This window comes from Pteronotus mesoamericanus, unplaced genomic scaffold, assembly GCF_021234165.1.
Source record: "Pteronotus mesoamericanus isolate MK-2021 breed Mesoamerican mustached bat unplaced genomic scaffold, CSHL_Meso_final contig_68, whole genome shotgun sequence".
Classification (NCBI taxonomy): domain Eukaryota; kingdom Metazoa; phylum Chordata; class Mammalia; order Chiroptera; family Mormoopidae; genus Pteronotus; species Pteronotus mesoamericanus.
In genome coordinates, this window is record NW_026555234.1 from 4336407 (window position 1) to 4353566 (window position 17160).

At 63.7% G+C, this 17160-nt stretch overlaps 1 protein-coding gene across 1 annotated transcript in view; it reads right to left on the bottom strand.

The window, feature by feature from the left end:
- Positions 1–787: 787 nt before the first annotated feature.
- Positions 788–17160, bottom strand: part of WDR1 (WD repeat domain 1) — a 32711-nt gene continuing 16338 nt past the window's right edge. Inside the window, exons 6-15 of the mRNA XM_054581939.1 lie at positions 12250–12327; positions 11869–11949; positions 11346–11579; positions 10565–10654; positions 8774–8928; positions 7408–7495; positions 4913–5023; positions 3750–3923; positions 2087–2231; positions 788–1120 (exon numbers count right to left, since the gene is read on the bottom strand). Of these exons, the coding sequence (XP_054437914.1) occupies positions 1014–1120; positions 2087–2231; positions 3750–3923; positions 4913–5023; positions 7408–7495; positions 8774–8928; positions 10565–10654; positions 11346–11579; positions 11869–11949; positions 12250–12327 (1263 nt within the window). The 3' untranslated portion in view covers positions 788–1013. The remainder of the gene's footprint in view (positions 1121–2086; positions 2232–3749; positions 3924–4912; positions 5024–7407; positions 7496–8773; positions 8929–10564; positions 10655–11345; positions 11580–11868; positions 11950–12249; positions 12328–17160) is intronic.

The window sequence follows — 17160 nt, forward strand, 5'->3', positions numbered from 1 at the left end:
CACAGAGTCAGCCATCCACAGTGAAGAGAAAAGATATTTAATTCTCTCTCGCTCTAGCCTTGCAAAGCGCTCAAAGTGTTTTCACAAGTGCAGGGGGAGGGGCTGCCTCAGCCAGCATTTACCAGTGATTCCGACACACGCAAAAAAAATCCAAAGCACTGAGCTTTATACTTACTTTTAATTTCTGCACTGAAAAAGAAAAGGTGAAAATGACGACAGGTTACAGTGACTTCTTTACCTTTAAATTAATCTTTGCTCTGGGGGACAGAGGGACGAAGACAGAAAAACACCCAAGGGTGACAGTAAACGGTGACAGGACACCTCGGTCTGGCTAACAAGGGCTCTAAAATCCCGGAGGCGGCACCCTCAGCCCACTAGCTTGTAAACAATGACAAGCAACAGTTAACACACATTAAAAAAGAAAAAAAAAACAAAACAAAAAACCCCTCACGGTTCCATTCTTAAAATCAAGCACAAAAACTGACAGTGAAATACAAGGTCACGTGTGTGCCCGTCTACTCTGAGGCTTCCTGGAGGCGACCGCACGGCGCGGCTCCTGCTCCAGGGCTGCGTGGCGTACGCCACTTGGAACCCGGGCCTCGCTGAGCAGCGGGCGCGCCCTCCTCTCCCAGCGCAGCCTCCGCCTGCAGGTGGGCTTGGGACACAGCCTCCCTCGAGAGATGGCAGGAGCCACGGGAGCGGTCTGTGTGCTTTTGAGGCTCCGCCTCTGGAATGTTCCGCACTCGGGCTGCGCTGGGGGCGGGTTTGAGTTATGCTCCACACACTGTTTAAGTGCTCACTTTATTTTTCATGTGCAAACTGTCACTGTCTAAAGCTTTCAGAAGGACGTGGATAGACACGAACACCCTGCAGAGACGAGGGTCATCGGGGGTGAGGGCCCCTCCCTCGCGAGTGGGGCGGGGGGCGCGCGTTACAGAAATATTGAGAGAAATGCTGTGTTCTGCTGCGGTTAAACTCTAGTCCCTGATTCGGTCCGTCCAAGGGCGGGGTCCTCAGTAGGTGATTGTCCACTCTTTGACAGAGGCGTCGTGGGAGGTGGTGACCAGCGTGTGCTCGTCCAGCCAGGCCAGGCTGCTGACGTGGTGGAGTCGGTGTGCATCTGCGAAGGTAAAACACACTTCTTAGGAAAACCCCGCTTCTCCGCTCCTCCCCACGCCTCGGACGAGGACGACGCAGCAGCCTGGGACGAGTGCAGTTGGCCCGGGGCGCCGGGCGCCACTATTAGGCAGCCCCCTTCCCTCTGCACAGGGACCGGGGTCTGGCAGGACGCAGGTGAGAGGGGCGAGCCCCACGCCGGCGCTGCACATCCCCTCTGCAGGACGGCCCCACCCAGAGCCCGTGCCGTGAGCTACTGCCACGACGTGGAGGCAGCGTGCTGGGTGAAAGGAAGTAGACTATTAAGAACAGCTTCGCCTGTTTCTTTTTGAAACGTGGCTGCTGGAAAAACGTTAAGTCCATGTGTGGCTCACATGCTGGTCCACCGGACGCCACTGCAGCCGAGACGCGAGCCTGAAGGGCGGGGGAAGGGAGGCGGCGATGGTCGGAATGAACGCTGTCACCCCCCCAAAGCTGGCTGAAAGCCCAATTCGGGCCAGAGCGACGGTATGAGTTCAGGTCACAGACAAGAGCAGTGTGCTCATGAAAGGCGTCCCGCAGAGCCCCCTGCCACCGTGGGGACACGGCGAGAAGGTGGCAACATGGAGGAGGCCTCACCAACCACACTGGCACCCTGACCCCGCCTTCCAGCCTCCAGGACCACGAGCAACTAATTTCTGTCATGTGTAAGCCACGCGCTGTGTAGGATTCTGCCACGGTGGTCTGAACAGACTGAGAGATGTCAAGAGCGGCCGCTTAACTCAGCACGCGTCCCGTGTACAGAGACGACCGGCTCTCACGCCGGGACGTCTCGGCCCCTCTGAGGGCCCCGAACAGACCGGCAGAGCCTGGGGTCTGACAGAGGAGAGTGAGACACACACCTTCCCCGGGTGGCCTCCCCGAAAGGACAGAAATGACACTGGAGCCCTGGGGCCAGGTGTCTGGGAGCTGAGGCGGGTACGAGAGTCACCTTGGATCTTGACCCTGGTCTCGGGGTCACTCAGGGTCCAGACGTACACCATCATGTCCATGCCGCCAGAAGCGAAGTGCTCGTTGTCCGGGGACCAGGCCAGGCAGACGATCTTCGCGTGGTGTCCATAAAAAACGTTGGTCTCCTAGTCGCGAGCGAAAGGTAGAGGTGGCAGGTCAGGACTCAGGCTGGGGAACGTGTCCTCTCACGGACCTTGGTGACGATGAGCACCAGGCAACGCCTCCCACTCCCGGCCCCCTAGTGAGGAGCCGCAAGGCCCCCGCCACTCGAAGGTACGGCCGAGCACCAGCCCCTGCCCCCCAGGGCCCCCTGGACAGTACTGGGCTTGCCGGCCACCCTCCAGGCCCTCAACCCAGCGAGGGGACAGGCAGAAATGCCCGACCAGAGAAGTGCGGAGATGGGAACGCGAGGAGGTCCCTCCTGCCCGCGCCCCGCAGGGGGCAGGCAGCCTGGGCCAAGCCCTAGGCCCCGCACGGGCCCCTTCCAGAGCGCCCCAGCCTCAAAGCCTTGCCTCGCAGGGGCTCTCCGTTTGGGAAAGCACCCCGTCTCGTTCTTCAGCCCCGAAAACAGCCAGCTTAGCCACTGCTGCCTTTCTCCAGTTCGTCTGCTCCAGCCTTGGGGGACTCGGCTCCTGTAGGTGGCTCAGTGCCTCCTACACAAGGCTTGTCACAGGCCAATGAAACCGCCTACGTGACCCATGTGGGACCAGGAGGCCTGGGATACAGGTGGACACACGCAGATGTGCCCCTGCGTTCGCGGTGCCTGTCGTCCTTCGTGAACCTCACGGCAGCAGGGAAGACACCGCTGAGCTCCAGGTCCCCACCGCGAGCTGCAGCGTTTATGGGAAGACCTGCAGATGGCCTGAAACCTACTTTGCATGCACCAAAAACTAGCTGACCGAATGGACAACGTGACACAGTGATGTCGGCGGGAGACCCTAGACGGTGGACCCTTTCAGCTCTGCCGCAGCTATCCCAGCTGCCACAGGGGCTGGGGCTGGGGGTCGGCAGGTGGTGGGGAGGCCCCGGGACTGGAGACCCCATGGTCTCGTGCTGCCTGCACCAGTCCCTCGCCCAGCTACGGACTGCGTCCCTCCTGAGAGCGGCCCCCCTCTCTGGTGGAGCGGGGTGGACGCTGCCCAGGGTGCAGCTCTGCCGATGAAACAGGAGCGTTCGAACGCTCTCGTCAGCTGCACGCGCGGCTGCTCCCCATGCCCTTCCTGCTCGGAGCAGAGCGAGCTCCCAGGTGTCTTGGCCCCTGGGTCCTCCCTCCCAAGCCACCTCCCAGCATGCCCCAGGCACAAGGCAGCACTTGGTGACCCGCACTCCTGTGTCCTGGGCTTTAAACAGTGAGGACACAGAAAAAAAATCAAGCCCCTGCCCTTTGCCCAAAAGAGAAACAGGTCCCGTACAACCAGGCCACCTGGCTAAGCCGATCTGCTGTCCCCACCCACTACGGCCGCTGTCTCCAGCTCCCCAACAAGACCTCCAACTCCCGCCCCGTCAGTCATGCTCTAAGAGCAAAGAAGTCGCGTGGCCTTGTGCTTCCCGCCTGGTCGGTGACAACAGGACGGAAAAGCCGCGGCCTCCACGGGCCCCATGCCACCCAGCACGCCACAGACAGGCACAGATGGCACACTCACCGAGTAGCCGTCAGCGACGCTGAAGACCGTGACCGCCTTGCTGGCGTCGCACACGGCGAGGAAGGCGCCATCGTGGGAATAGGCCACGTCGGTCACGGGGCCCTTGGCCTCCAGGAGCTTGCCCTCGTCCTTCAGCGCGGTGCCCAGGATGGAGTACAGGCGGACGTTCCCGTCCTGCAGGGGACAGGGCCAGGGCCGGGGGCAGTGAGCCGCTGCCCCAGGGCATGCACACCGCCCCCTCGGGAGGTGGCCCAGCGAGGGGCCCCGGGCACCCCCCAATTCTCATTCTGTCCAATGCTGCGTATTTTACACTCTCCAGCACGTTCCAGCGCAGGGGCTCACAGGCCAGGCTTTGGGAAGCACCCACACCCATCAGCTCTCGGGTGCTCTGCACCCTGCACCCCTCCCCACCCCCTTCATACACCTGCTGCCTTTGGCGAGACAGCACCCCCTCCCCGTCCTGCAGACTTGCCACCCTTGGGGTGGCCCACGCGCCACTCCTGGGGGGAGGCACACCTGCTCTTTCCAGGGCCGAGGCCTGCCCCTCCGCCCACGGGCTGCCCCCTCAGCCCCAGGGAACGCGGGCGTGGGGCCTGTGGCCGACCACTGCCCAGCTCCCTCCGGCCGGAGCCTCCTGTGCGGAGGGAGCCTGACCTGGTGGCCACGCCTTGGGCACGTCCCCTCAGGGCAGGGAGCCCTCAACTTCGCACCCCCAGGCCAGGCACTGAGGAGCGCAACACTCGCTGGAATGAACTGGCAAGGTGAGCTCGCGGGGCGAGGCAGGGTTGGGCGCGAAGGGAAGGGCAGTGGCCGGGGCAGGTGGTGTGCCCGCAACCGCCTGAGCTTGGCCCCAGAGCGAACCAGGGACCAGCTGTGACCTTGAGGCAGCTGAGCTGCCGTGTTCCGGAGAGTCCAAGGCCTCCTGGCTAGGTCCCAAACGCCCCTCCCTCGGCGCTCTATGCCACATGCACAGAACCGGGGCAAGCATCTCCAGGCGCAGGGCCGCCCTCGGAGACTGAGGGGCGACATGCAGGCAGTCACCTGGGTGGCAGGAGGCGCCCCAGGCTGGTTCCCAGGGCCCCCATCCCACCTCCCTCCTGTTTACCCAAGACAGTCCCACAGCCCAGACACCCCAGGCTGGGGTGTGGGCGGAGGGGCCTTACCGCGCCCCCGACGGCCACCATGTCCCCGCCGGGGTGCACCGCCACCACTTCAGGCTCGTAGTCGAGGCTGTCGATGCTGGAGCACTTCCTCTGATCCTTCAGCAGGACGATCTGCAAACACGCAGGCGGCCGCTCAGAGCCCGGGCCCGGGCCGCGCCGCTCGGGTCTGGTCCGGGCTCGGGGCCGGGCGGGCCACCCCGACCCCGTGCCCTTCCAGAACGGTGCTTCCTCCCTCATCGGCGACAGGCCCCAGGACCACAGCGAACACCGGCTGTGACTGTCAGGGCACTGCCCCGATTGCCACTATCACCACCGCCAGCACCGACCTCTGGGGAAGCCAACTGACGCTTGAACTTTCGTTCCTCCAGTTATACGATGAGCCCAATAAACGCGCTTTGCTGGACCAGCTCCCCTGAGATGCAGGAGGACAAGGGCACTTGGAGGTGAGCAGGCTCCAAACCACCCCTGGGGACGCACACAGCATGCGCGCACTCTCAGTCCTGGTCTCTCGGACCCAAGGACACACCTTGGTGGCCCTGACCTGCTGCCTGTGGGCATCTGCTGTGGTCGGCGTGGGCTTCCACGGCTTGGGGCTACAGCGCTGGCCCACCTTAGAGAAAATGGGGGCCCCAGAGGCTGATACCCACAGGCGGTCAGCAGAGCGGGGACCCTGGCCCATGGGCTCCCCCGGCTCCAGCGACAGGACAGCCCTGGGGGCGCGGACAGATGCACCCCTGTCCTGTGGGCCACCCTAGTCCTGGCCCCTCCTGCTGACGGGGACGGGGCGAGTCCTCAGGTGGGGCTGGGGGCCCGGGGGCCTGGGCCCACCCCTGGGCCCTGGGGACAGACAGACTGGGGCTTGACCCCGCCTCAGCCACCACTGCCTCTGGGGGCAGCTCACAAATGCCTGAGTCCCAGCCTCCCAGGGGATAGGAACCCCGTGGAGCCTGGGGCCTAGGCCCCGTGAGGATGGGATCCAGGCTCAGGGTTAAGTTCCTAATAAACACACACATAACCAGCAGCCACCGACCGAGAGCCCCGCGCCGCGGCCATGCTACAAGAGTGGCGTGCGTTACGCCCCTAGAAGTTGGCGGGATCCCCTCCCCATGGCGCAGAGAGAAAACAGGGTACGGAGAGCGCCCACCGTGGGCCTGACGCCCCACAGCTCATCCCCTCACCTGCAAAGGCCTGGTGCTTAGAGAAGGGCCGGGGAAGTGCCCACTGCTCAGGGCATCCACCTGCCCTGTCCTAGAATGTCCCCCCAAGTCCCTCCCTGCACTTGGCTTGGGTGCTGCAAGCCATTTGCTCCTCTGCACCCCCACTGACCGACCACCCAGGCCGGGCGCAGCAACTGCCTGGCAGGCAGCTGGTGCTATCTAGGACACAGCATCCACGCTCCCCGAAGCAATTAAGTTCACGGAGCGGGGGAGGGGCCGTGGGTGCTGAAGGACAGCTTCCTTTAGCAGGGTTCGTCTCCCCTGCCTCTCTGATCCACAGGCCGGCACTCTAGGTCTGACAGATAGCACCTGCGACAGCAGAATCCTATACACGTGGGTCATGCTGGGGTCTCAAAGGCACTTCATTCAAAAATTCCGAAAGAGAAGCTATGCAGGGACCTCAGCCACACTGACCAAGAACCAGGCGCTGGGGCCAAACAGCAGCTAACACTCCTCTGGTCTGGTGCCCCTGCCATCAGGCGGCCTTGGGGAAGTCACCAGGTCGCTCTAAGCTTTAGTCTCCTCCTTAAAGAAGGGAGCTCACGAAGACGCAGGGAGCCCGATGCGCATGGTGCTTCCTCGTAACCCTCTCCGCGAGCCATTAGAGGTGAGGGAACGGACGCCCGGAGGGCGAGGAGGGCGCCCAAAGTCACACAGCTCCGCCACCAGGGGGCTGGGACAGAGCCCCAGGAGGGCACGCTGCCGGCCGCGCCCCGGCAGGCCTCGGGTGGGCGGACACACGGGCTGGCCTGACTCGGGGGCAGGGCCCGCCCAGCCGCCTAGGTCCAAACCCCTGCTCTGTCCTGAGCCGGCAGCTTGCCATCTCTGTGCTTCTGTTTTTCTGCCTGGAAGAAAGGGATGACATCACACGGCGCAGACAGGACTGACGAGGACAGATGAGCGCGTGCCTGCGACAGCCAACACAGTGGAGGCAAATGACACTCAGTAAAGAGCCCTGCCCAAGCCCTGGCGGGTGTGGCTCAGTGGACTGAGCGCCAGCCTGCGAGCCAAGGGGTTGCTGGTTTGATTCCGTCAGGGCACGGGCCTGGGTTGATGGCCAGGCCCTCAGTGGGGGGTGCTCGGAGGCAACCACACACTGATGTTTCTCTCCCTCTCTTTCTCCCTCCTTCCCTCCCCAACTCTCTAAAGGTAAATAAATACATAAGTAAAGTTTTAAAAAAAATAAAAAGAGGTCTGCTCAAGCTGCTGCCCACAGGACAGCATGGCGTTCAGAGACCGGACGCCGCCCGCCCCCCGCCCCCACCGCACGGCCCGTACCTGCCCGATGCACACAACCACCGCGTATCCTCCAGGGCCGACGGCCACGCACTTAGGCTGAACGTCCAGTTTCACGATGCCCTGTCCGCTGTGGGAGGAGGAGACGTGTTACTTCCATCTCCGCGGGGCCCGGGGGCGGGGGGTGACGCCGGCCGCACACACGGGCGGAAGGACTCGGACGGGAGAAGGGCTGAGCCCAAGATGGGAGCTGCGGCCTGGGGCGGGGCGGTGAGGGACAGAAGGGGCACTTCCCCTGCTGTCCCACGCGGCGAGCCCCCGCCAGCCAGGCGGCACCCCGTCACCGCTGCGGCTCCTCCTCCGCCCGCCCAAGTCCCTGGTGCTTCCTGGGTGCAGAGAGCGCTGAGCTCTGCTCCTGCCACCCCAGGTCACAGCGTCCCAGCAGATCATTTAAAAATGTAACCCATTATTTTTAAGAGATGAAAATTGTGTCATTTTTCCTTTTAGCCAATACAAAAACGCATCCCAGAAAACCTTCTTGAAAACAATAAACTGAGGAAAGTTGCACGTGTGGGGTCCCAAGGGCTCAGGAAACCAGCCCGCAACAAGGTGAGCGGGCCAAGGCTCTGCCCTGGCTTCTCTCCTCGGCCGAGGCTCAGGGGGCCCCAAGGGAAGACAAGCTGGGGGTCCCTGCGGGGCAGCAGGAAGACGGCTGGAGCCCACATGCTGGGCTGTGGGGCGGCTTCCGCATTCACCCTCGGGCCTGAGCAGACACGGGCGTGTCAGGGTGGCCTGGGGCACGCAGGCTCGCTACCGCCGGGCCCTGTGCCCAGGGTAAGGGTTGCCAGGGTGGCCTCCAGGAGCCCACCATGTCTAGGAGAACAGCAGCACCTACACAACTGAACTGAGTGCGGCCAGATAAGGCCCAGTCTGGGCCGTGGATGCGGGGCCGAGTCTGCCCAGGAGCAGGGACACGGTTCCCTGCCGTGCACCGAAAATTGCAGAGTACTTGTTAACTCGGCCATCCCAACCCCAGTAACCGTCAATCAACGGCACAGCGCAAACTGAAGGCCACCCTGAGTGCCTTTCACCCCTGTCTCCTGGGTGCCTGTCTGCCCTCCGGGTCCCACCTGCCACATGCCAGGAACCTCACACTGCCTCGCGGGCGCCACAGTGACCTTACCTGACAGGTGAAGGACAGAGCTGAGGAGGGGGGCACGGGTGAGACCTGGGCCGCCCAGCCTCCCCAGCAGCCCACACCTGGCCCCGTGTCTGCCGTTCACCTGGACGCTAACTCAGCTCCCGGCCACGGGCCCGGCAAGGACAGCGAGTGCTCAGGAAGAGGAGCGAAGGGCAGAGCAGGCGCTGCGGAGGAAGTGCCGGGGCGGGCGGGCCCCCGGCAGCTCACCTGTAGTCCCGCAGCGCGAGGCTGGTGTAGCGCACCGTGTCGTCCATGCTGCAGCTCACCAGCTGCCCGGACTCGTCCACGGTCATCCTGGACACCTGATTCGTGTGGCCCTTCCCGGTGAAGGAGTCGTTTTCCCCAGTCTCGGAATCCCAGTAATGTGGGGCACGGTTAAGGCAAAGCTGAACGCCAGGACAGGGTGCCCCCTCTCCGAAAGGCCCAGGGCCAGGCCCTCGCCCCGGGCAGCAGGGGAAGCATAGGACAGCATGCACTGGGCCTGGGGCATCTCCCCGTGCACATCCAAACCTGACTTCTAGAGCCGCCTGGTAAACCAGCAAGGGGGCCGGCCCGACCGCAGGCCCATGGGGCTGTTTGAACCCCGCCGTGCCCCGTCAGAGTCCCCCAAGCTGCGGTGACAGTGGCGCGCAGACCGCAGGACCGGGCTGGCCTGCGCAGCCGACGGTGCAGACAGACCGCAGCCTGATGGCAGGCCTGGGGGGGGCCGGGCCCCTCGGGGAGACTCCAGGAGGGCGCCACCTGCTGCTCTTTCTGGGGGCCGCTGTCGAGCCCACGGCCGTCAGCAGGTTACGGGCCCTGCTGCTCAGAGAATGGACGCCCAGGGGCCCCCAGGGAAAGCCTGGGCGGACCTCGCTCAGCGGCACTGGCTCGTGACCGGTGAGCTCCAGGTGGCTGGGTGTGAGGCGTGTGTCAAACTGCCTCAGTACCCGAGGTCCGGGTCGGTGCACCAACACGGGGTGGGGGTGCCAGGCGGTGAGGGTGCGGGCTGAGGGCCACATGGCTGCACGGGCCTGCACGCGCCTTCAGGAGAGGCAGACTCTAGCACCGTCTCTCTCCCCAAAGGGATAGAGCCGCACCCTTACCTTGCATCTCCCTATACTTAATGGGGCTGAGAGTGACTTGTCTGCTCTCCTCTCTTGGGACTGCAAGGGGACTTCCCACATGGAGCTCATGAAAATGGAGCTCTGCCCTGGCTCGTGTGGCTCAGCGGGTTGAGACCGGCCTGAAAACTGAAAGGTCGCCCGTTAATTCCTGCTCAGGGCACATCCCTGGGTTGGGGGCTAGGTCCCCGATTGAGAGGTGAGAGAAAGGCAACCGATGGATGTATCTCTCGTGAATTAATGTTTCTCTTCCTCTTTCTCTCTCCCTTCCCTTCTCTCTAAAAATAAATAAAACCTTAAAATAAAACCAAGACGGACGTCTGCGGCAGCCCAGGCTGGCAGTGGCCTGCACAAGGGCAGCTCAATGGCGCCCCTGCTGGCAGCCAGGCCGGCGGTGGGCACCTGTGGACAGACTCCTGCCCCGTGTTCAAGCTAGTCCTGGGAGGCAGGGCTACCAGTCCCAGGCCACAGACGTGGGGGCGGGGCCGAGGGGCTTAAGGGCTGCCACACAGGCCTCTAGGGACCCTCTCAGAGAGACCGCAACGCTTGGGCTCTGGGTCCACCCTCGCTGCCAGCAGGCACTGGGGTGAGACGCTTCAGCAACCGCGGCTTGTTTTCACCTTTATAAGACAAGAGGCTCTATGAAGAGGTTCCAAGTCCTTCCGAACCTAAGAGCCAGCGACTCTACTGCTTGGGAGGGACAAGGCCAGCAGGAGAGTCACGTACAGGAGAGCACCACTCAAGGCAACAAAGTGAGAAGTGACCTGTCAGGTCAAGGCCACGGCTGCCCGGGACGGCTGCCGCCAGCTGGCTGGCCCTGCCTCTGGCACCGTGGGAGCGAGAAGCTCCCCTCCTCCCGCCAGGGGCCCCGGAGCCAGCCCGTGAGTCAAAGGATATTAATGTGTCCGTCGTGGCTCCCAGAGTAGATGTAGGACTTGCCGCCGTTTTTGTGCACCGTCAGGCACTGGATGGATTTGCTGTGACCCTGGGGGGCAGGCAGGGCAGGGTGAGCTGCGGACTCGCCAGCCTGCCTCTGCGACTCGCCAGCAGCGCTCCACCGCGCTGCCTGACCCTGAGCTCCTGCTTCAGGGGCCTCCGCCACCCTGGCAGAGGCGGGGCCCGCCCAGGGTGGCACTGGGGTTGGCCTGAGGGCAGCCCTGGCCATCAGCTGGCTCTTGGGCGACAGGGCCAGGAGCCGCGGACAGGTCCCCCCACCCCTCCAATAGCTCCCTGCTGCCCAAACTCCCGGCCAGGCACTCGAGGCCACCTCACCCCAGGCCCCACCACTTCCGAGTCCTGTTCCCACGCCCCGCCCCGTCTTCTGCTCTAACCACCCAGAACCCAAGGGGCTCCCCACACCGCACGACATCCAGGCCCCCGGCTAAGGCCATCAGGCCCTCTTCCTCCAGGTTCCCGAGGCTCCAACGCCTGCAGCCATGCTCCGCTCACCCTGGCTTGGGGCTCTGGGTGTCAGAGCCCGTGAGCCCGCCCACAGGGGGCCGAACCCCTCAGGACAGGAGGGCAAGGGCCCCTGGCCTCCCATGTGGCTAAAGTTGCACCCCCAAAAGCAACCTGCGCCCCCAGCCTTCCGCCAGCCCCCGTCTCCCTGTTCCGAGCCGGGAGCCGCCCTTCCTCCCTGTGACCCCTGCAAGAAGGGCCACACGGTGTAGCCTTACCTTGATGACCCGCAAGGGTTTGCTGGGGTTGTTTTTGTCCAGGTAGTTGATGTACCCAGACAGGGAGATGCTGAGGAGGTGGTCCTTCTGCCACAAGCAGCCCAGCTGCTGGTCCAGAACGTTGGAGCCCATGGTAAACGTGGTGACGACAGAGTTCACATTGACGTCCCAAATTTTAGAGGTTTTGTCTCCAGAAGCAGAAAGCAAATGGGTGCTATCGGGACTCCAACTAATCTACTCAAACAAGACAGTCGATCACATGTCAGAATTTCCATGGGAAGTGGTCTCAGGAAGCACCCGGTCACAGCCCCCACTATGAGTAGGGAGAAGCAAAGCCGTAGGTGGCACGGCATGCCCAGGCAGGGCTGGGACCAGTGTCCAGGCCACGTCGCCCGCCGGACGGGGCCCTGAAGCTCTGCACCCCCGCCCCGATGCTGAAGCCTCTAACTGCCCACCTGTTCAGATGAACGCGAACGCAGCGGGGCCTGGCCACGACCCAGACGAAGCCACCCCTCATACTCACGGCGTAAATGCCTCCATCGTGGGCTTTGCTGCCTCCCAGCGCGCACACCTGCTCTCCTGTCTTCCCGTCGTAGATGTAAATCTTTCAACAGACGGAAAGACGTGCGGGTTACCCGTGCCTGACCTCTAAGGAGCGAGCACGCTACATGTGCTCTTTCCTACTTATCGCCCTTCTATCAGAGTTCCTAACTAAGACTCAATGACAAAACCTAAAAAGTCCTCTGAGATTTCGAATTTCACTCCACTCACAAGGAGATGGAGCGCTGTGTTCCTGGACCTTGGGGACTGCCCTGTGACCGAGTGGCCTGTTCTGGACACTCCAGGAGGAAGTCCGGTGAGCTCCCCCAGCACGTACCCCACCCCCGCCTGGCCCGGCCCTCACCTGGCCATCAGCGCTGGCCGTAGCAAATCTGTTCCCATCGGGGGAGAATCGCACACAGTTGACAAAGCGGCTGTGGTCCTGTGGGGAAGAGAACTGTTATCGACCCAACAACAGGAGGTTTGGGAAAGGTCTCGGTGAAATGCGCAGCCTCCGTCAAACAGCCCCCATCAGCAGCGGGAGCCCAGAGCCTGCAGGAAGGCGGCAGAGCTTCAGCGCGCCCCAGTGCCCTCCTGCCTCGGCCCAGCCCACGCCTCCCCTGGGAAGGCCTCCGGCCCCCGCCCTCCAGCCCGGCCTTCCTCCCCGAGGCTCCCTGCTCTGCAGGCTAGGCGCCTTCTTCCCGGTCCCCCCAGGGCGCGCTCGAGCCCCGCCTCTTCCACTTCCTGCCTGCCCACAGCATGGGGGGAGGCCTCTTCCCCCAGGCCTGGCACATGGCAGGTGCTCCGCTGGCAATCAGCTGGTATTTAAAAAAATTAAACCATGCTTATGCCCTTCATAAGGAATAAGGACCTAAGTGAGAAGAAGTGACCTCCAGGGTGATTCCCCCACCTGAGGAAGTAAATGAACTCATTCCTTACTCATCAGAACAGTTTGTATGACAATGACTCTCTAAACCCCTAAACACGAAGGCTGAACACGAGGCCTGGTCCCTCTCCCGTTGGCCCCGCCTGCAGGTGCGCATGGCCCCCCCGACCCCCTTCACCAGGAGGGCAAACTGCCTCCCTGGGGCAGACACTCACCTTCAGAATAAACAACTGGACTCAATGCTCATCACCTGTCTCCCCGCCTCTGCCCCTTCCGAGATAAAGCACTGACTTTATGATATTTATTTGAAAACAAGGTCTTTGAAGACACGGTCAAGTTAACATGAGGTCACAAGGGTGGGCCCCGCTGCAGTGACCAGTGTCCTTGGAAGAGGGAGACTTAGACAGTCACACAGAGAGGAGACGTGTGAAGATGGAGGCAGAGACCAGGGCTGCGCTCCCCCAAGCCGGGGGGCCCGGCCATGCCCACACTGGGGTCCTGGGCTCCTGGCTTCAGGGAACGGGAGGACCATGCCTGCAGCTGAAGGGCGCAGGCGGCAGTACTTTGTTGCGGCGACCCCAGGAAAGGAACATACGTAGGACCAATGCTGACAACTCATAGAACAACCTTTGGGTCAACTGCGCCGGCCACGCCAGTGAAGGAACCCAGACCAGGATAGAGGAGTTCAGTGTGAGGTTCACGGCAGGGGCCACCGAGCCAGGGAGCAAGGGAGCTGTGTCCCTGCAATGCCCGCGGGGAGGACACAGGGTCCCCACCCAGGTGCCGCTCACCCCAGTCGCACACGGTCCAGGTCTCGGCTGCAGGCCAGGCCCTCCCAGGCCCTCAGGCTGATGGTTTCTGGTCAGAGGAGACAGGGTCCAAGCTTGGGGATGGGCTCCCCGCCCCTCACAAGACGGGAGACGTGGAACGCTCCCCGCACCCCTGGGCCCCGCCGCGGGCGCCGCATCCCTCAAGTCGGGAAGAGATGCTGCCGGGCCCTGAGGAGAACGCAGGTTGGAAACTCCAAGTCTCCTGGCAGCGGCAATGGCTACTGCTGACAGGCACAATCATGGCGGCCACCTGACGGATGAGTGGGTGCCCCCGCCCCCGCTGCCCATCTGGCAGCGCCATCGTGGGACTGGACTGTGCCCGGACCTACGTGCCCGCCTCCTTCGGGAGTGTCACCAGCACCCGTGACAGAGGCCAGCCCCTCACCACCCACCCACTCCTTGCAGCGCCGCAGCTCGACGGGGCCCCTCCCGTGTGCTGGCTCAGCCAGGGGTTTCGGCGCCCTGGTTTCTGGTCCGCTCCTCCCATCCATGAGGCTGGCCCCACCCTACTGTGTGCAGAGCTGGAGGACAGGGCTTCCCAGCAGGCGCAACCTGCTCAGCTGAACCCAACTGAACACCAGCGTTCCAGCCCAGGCCCTCGGCCCCCCGGCTGCCATTGCCACACGCCCACCGTCCTTCTGCCCCGAGCGACCCCCGGGCCTCTGGGCACTTTCATGGGGGTGCCAGACCCCCGTGATGAGCTGGCTGGCTGCTTCCCCACCCAGAGTCCCTGAGGCCAGACCCTAACTGCTTAGGCTGCAGCCACCACTCTGCCGCCCGCTCGAGGCTGGTGGGAGCCAGGCGCGCCCCGGGGCCCAGCGGTGGGAGGGTCTGAGGCGGCGCCCTCCACACGCCCCCGTCCTCTCAGGGCAGCCCTGCGGAGAGGATGGGGCAGGCACGGCCCACCCTTGTGGGTGAGGGGACAGGAACACTCTTCAACGACCAAAGCCCGGCGCAAAGGCTGCGCGTCTGAGCAGGCGTCGAGCTCTCTCGCCCCCGACCCCGGTGGGCCCCTATCCCTGCTGCTCCGGGTTTTCTCCCTGGGAAGTGGACAGTGGGGAAGGCTCAGCAGACTGGGGGGCGGAGCTCCCTCCAGGAACGGGGAGCCAAAAGAAGAGCAGGAGAGCAGGCCTTGGGGCTAACAGGGGACTCCTGGGGGCGCTGGCCCCCTGCCCGGGGCGTGAAGAAGGGGCTGCGGGCTGGAGGAACACAATGAGCTCGTCACAGCGCCGCCCCCCAAAGCCACGCGGCGCACACGGTGGTTCCACTGCGATGCCGCCGTCTCCCCGCCGGGAGGCCTTCCCCAAACGCCTGTCCCCATCTTCCCCATCACAGCGCCAGCTGCCCTGACGTCACGGGGCCGTGGCCCATGGCACGAGCGGACGCGCTCGTTGTTGTCTCCCTGCCCAACGCCCCTCCGGGCCCTGAGGCCATGCAGGCCCCTGGGCGGGGGGGGCCCTGCACGCCTGCCTTCAGTGGCGGCAGAAGAGACAAACACCCCCGCCCCCAACCAAGTACTGGGAGCTGAGTGGCTTTAGAAACTCCTGTCAGCTTTTCCTGCAATTGGAGCCAAGCATCCAAATGGGAAGACCGGTGTCTACTCCTGAAATAGCCCATTTAAAAGGGAGGGTGCCGGGAAAAGCCCATTAACCAAAAGGGGGAGAGCTAAAAATAGCCCTTTCCACGGGGAGGGAGGCTGGGCACAAAGAAGGAACGGTCTTCGGCAGCGCCACGGGGGACTGAGACGCGGGCCTCTGTGGCTGTCCAACCCGGCCGCCGTCCCCTGGGCTGGGGCTCGCGGCACCTGTCCCGCCCCCACCACCCTCGTGGCTCAGAGCAGTCCCAGGGCCGGTCCCCTCCTGCTGCCCTTCAGTCCCAGCCAGGACTCGCTGGAGCTCCCGGGAACCCTCCCTTGTCACCACCCCCCATCACTAGCCCCCCGCCCCCGTCTCCTCCCTCTCACTCTGAGAAAACTGAGGCATCAAGCAATTAGGTAATAATTAACGCACCTGAGTCCGTATCACTGCTAGGGACAGGGAGCCACAGGCTCCAGGGCCCGACTCCGGGCCGCTCAGGTGTCCCTCTGGGCATCCTCCCTCATCCCACTGGCTGCCGCTGTCCCTCCGCTTCTAACCCTTAGGCCGAAACACCCTGTGCCCGCCTGCCTTGTCCCCCTGCCGTGAGCTCCCGGAGAGAAAACGGGCTCAGACACCCGTGCTCACCACCGCGCCGCCCCCGGAGCAGGGCCCGCGTCCCCGCACCTGGGGATGCTGCCTCGCCCTCCTTCAGCCCCCTGCCTTCCTCCGGCTCCCTTCTCGCTCCATGGCTCCCTGTACGGAGCCTCGAGGGGCAGCACCTAACCTGTCACCTGCCCCTCCTGTCACCAAAGGGACAAAGGCTTGCTCTAATCCTCTTTGGGCCACTCACTGTTCACGGGCACTCACCCTGCCATCAGCCAAGCTCTGCTCAGGAGGCCCGGGGAGGGGCCCCCGGCACAGCCTGCCCTGCCGCGCACCCGGCCCGTGAGCAGCAGGCCGGCCAGCACCAGGGGATCAGGGCTGAGGACGGGTCGTGGCAGACAGGGCACATGCGCGGTGACTGTGAAGAGCTGACACTGCTGCTGCCTCTGCCCCTTCATGAGCAAAGAAACAGGAAAGAGAAAAAACTTCTCCTTTTTCTGCTGTTGCGAGTAAGGAAACAGGAAGGAGAAAAAACCGCCACCAGTAAACCCTGCATGCCAGAGACTGAACTTCACTCACTGGTCGAGGAGGGCAAGACTTCCAACACCAGCCCAGGCCCAGGTTTCTAGCCTAACTTGCCTGACTGCCTGACAGGAAGTGAGACCCCGTCTGGGGCCGTGGTGACGCGCAAGACCACGCCCAGCTGGCAGAAGAAAGCCCGTCCCCAGGCAGCTGGCTGCCGAGCCACGCGCCCCGGCCCAGGGGAGACCAGGTGTCCCCTCCACTGCAGGTGTGCTCCCGCTGCTCACAGACACTGCGGCGGATGTGGCAGAAGATCCCTGGCCCAGATGCTGGCTGTTCTAAACAATCACTCCATTCAACCAACTACCCCACCTACCGCAGTGCTGGGGGCCTGCAGTGTGGACACACCTCTCCGAGGTGACAGAGGCGCATCCTCGGCCAAGCCAGGTGGCCACCTTGCACACCTGACAGGAGGAAGTGGTGGCCGGAGAGGTGTGGAAACTCGCCCACGCCCACACCGGGCCAAACACGCAGAGACGCTGAGTGAGCAGGCGCAGGCAAGGCCCCGCCCGGCCTCCCTCGCAGCCCACCCCAGGCCCTCGAGGGGCCGCCCCTGCCCACAGAACCCCCGCGCTGGCGATGGGGGGCGGGGGGTGCTGCCCAAAGAGCTTTGTCCACGCTCAGTCTCCTGCGATCCTGGGAAGTCACCTCCCCAGGTGGCCCCTGCATTGGAAACATGGGTGGCAGGGGACAAGCTGGTGCCAGGTCCCTCCATCCCACGCTCCTGCAGCCTCTCAACAGCCCATCCCGGGTTTAGGCAGACAGGACACCGGGCCTGGGTGGAGCCGGCAGCCTGG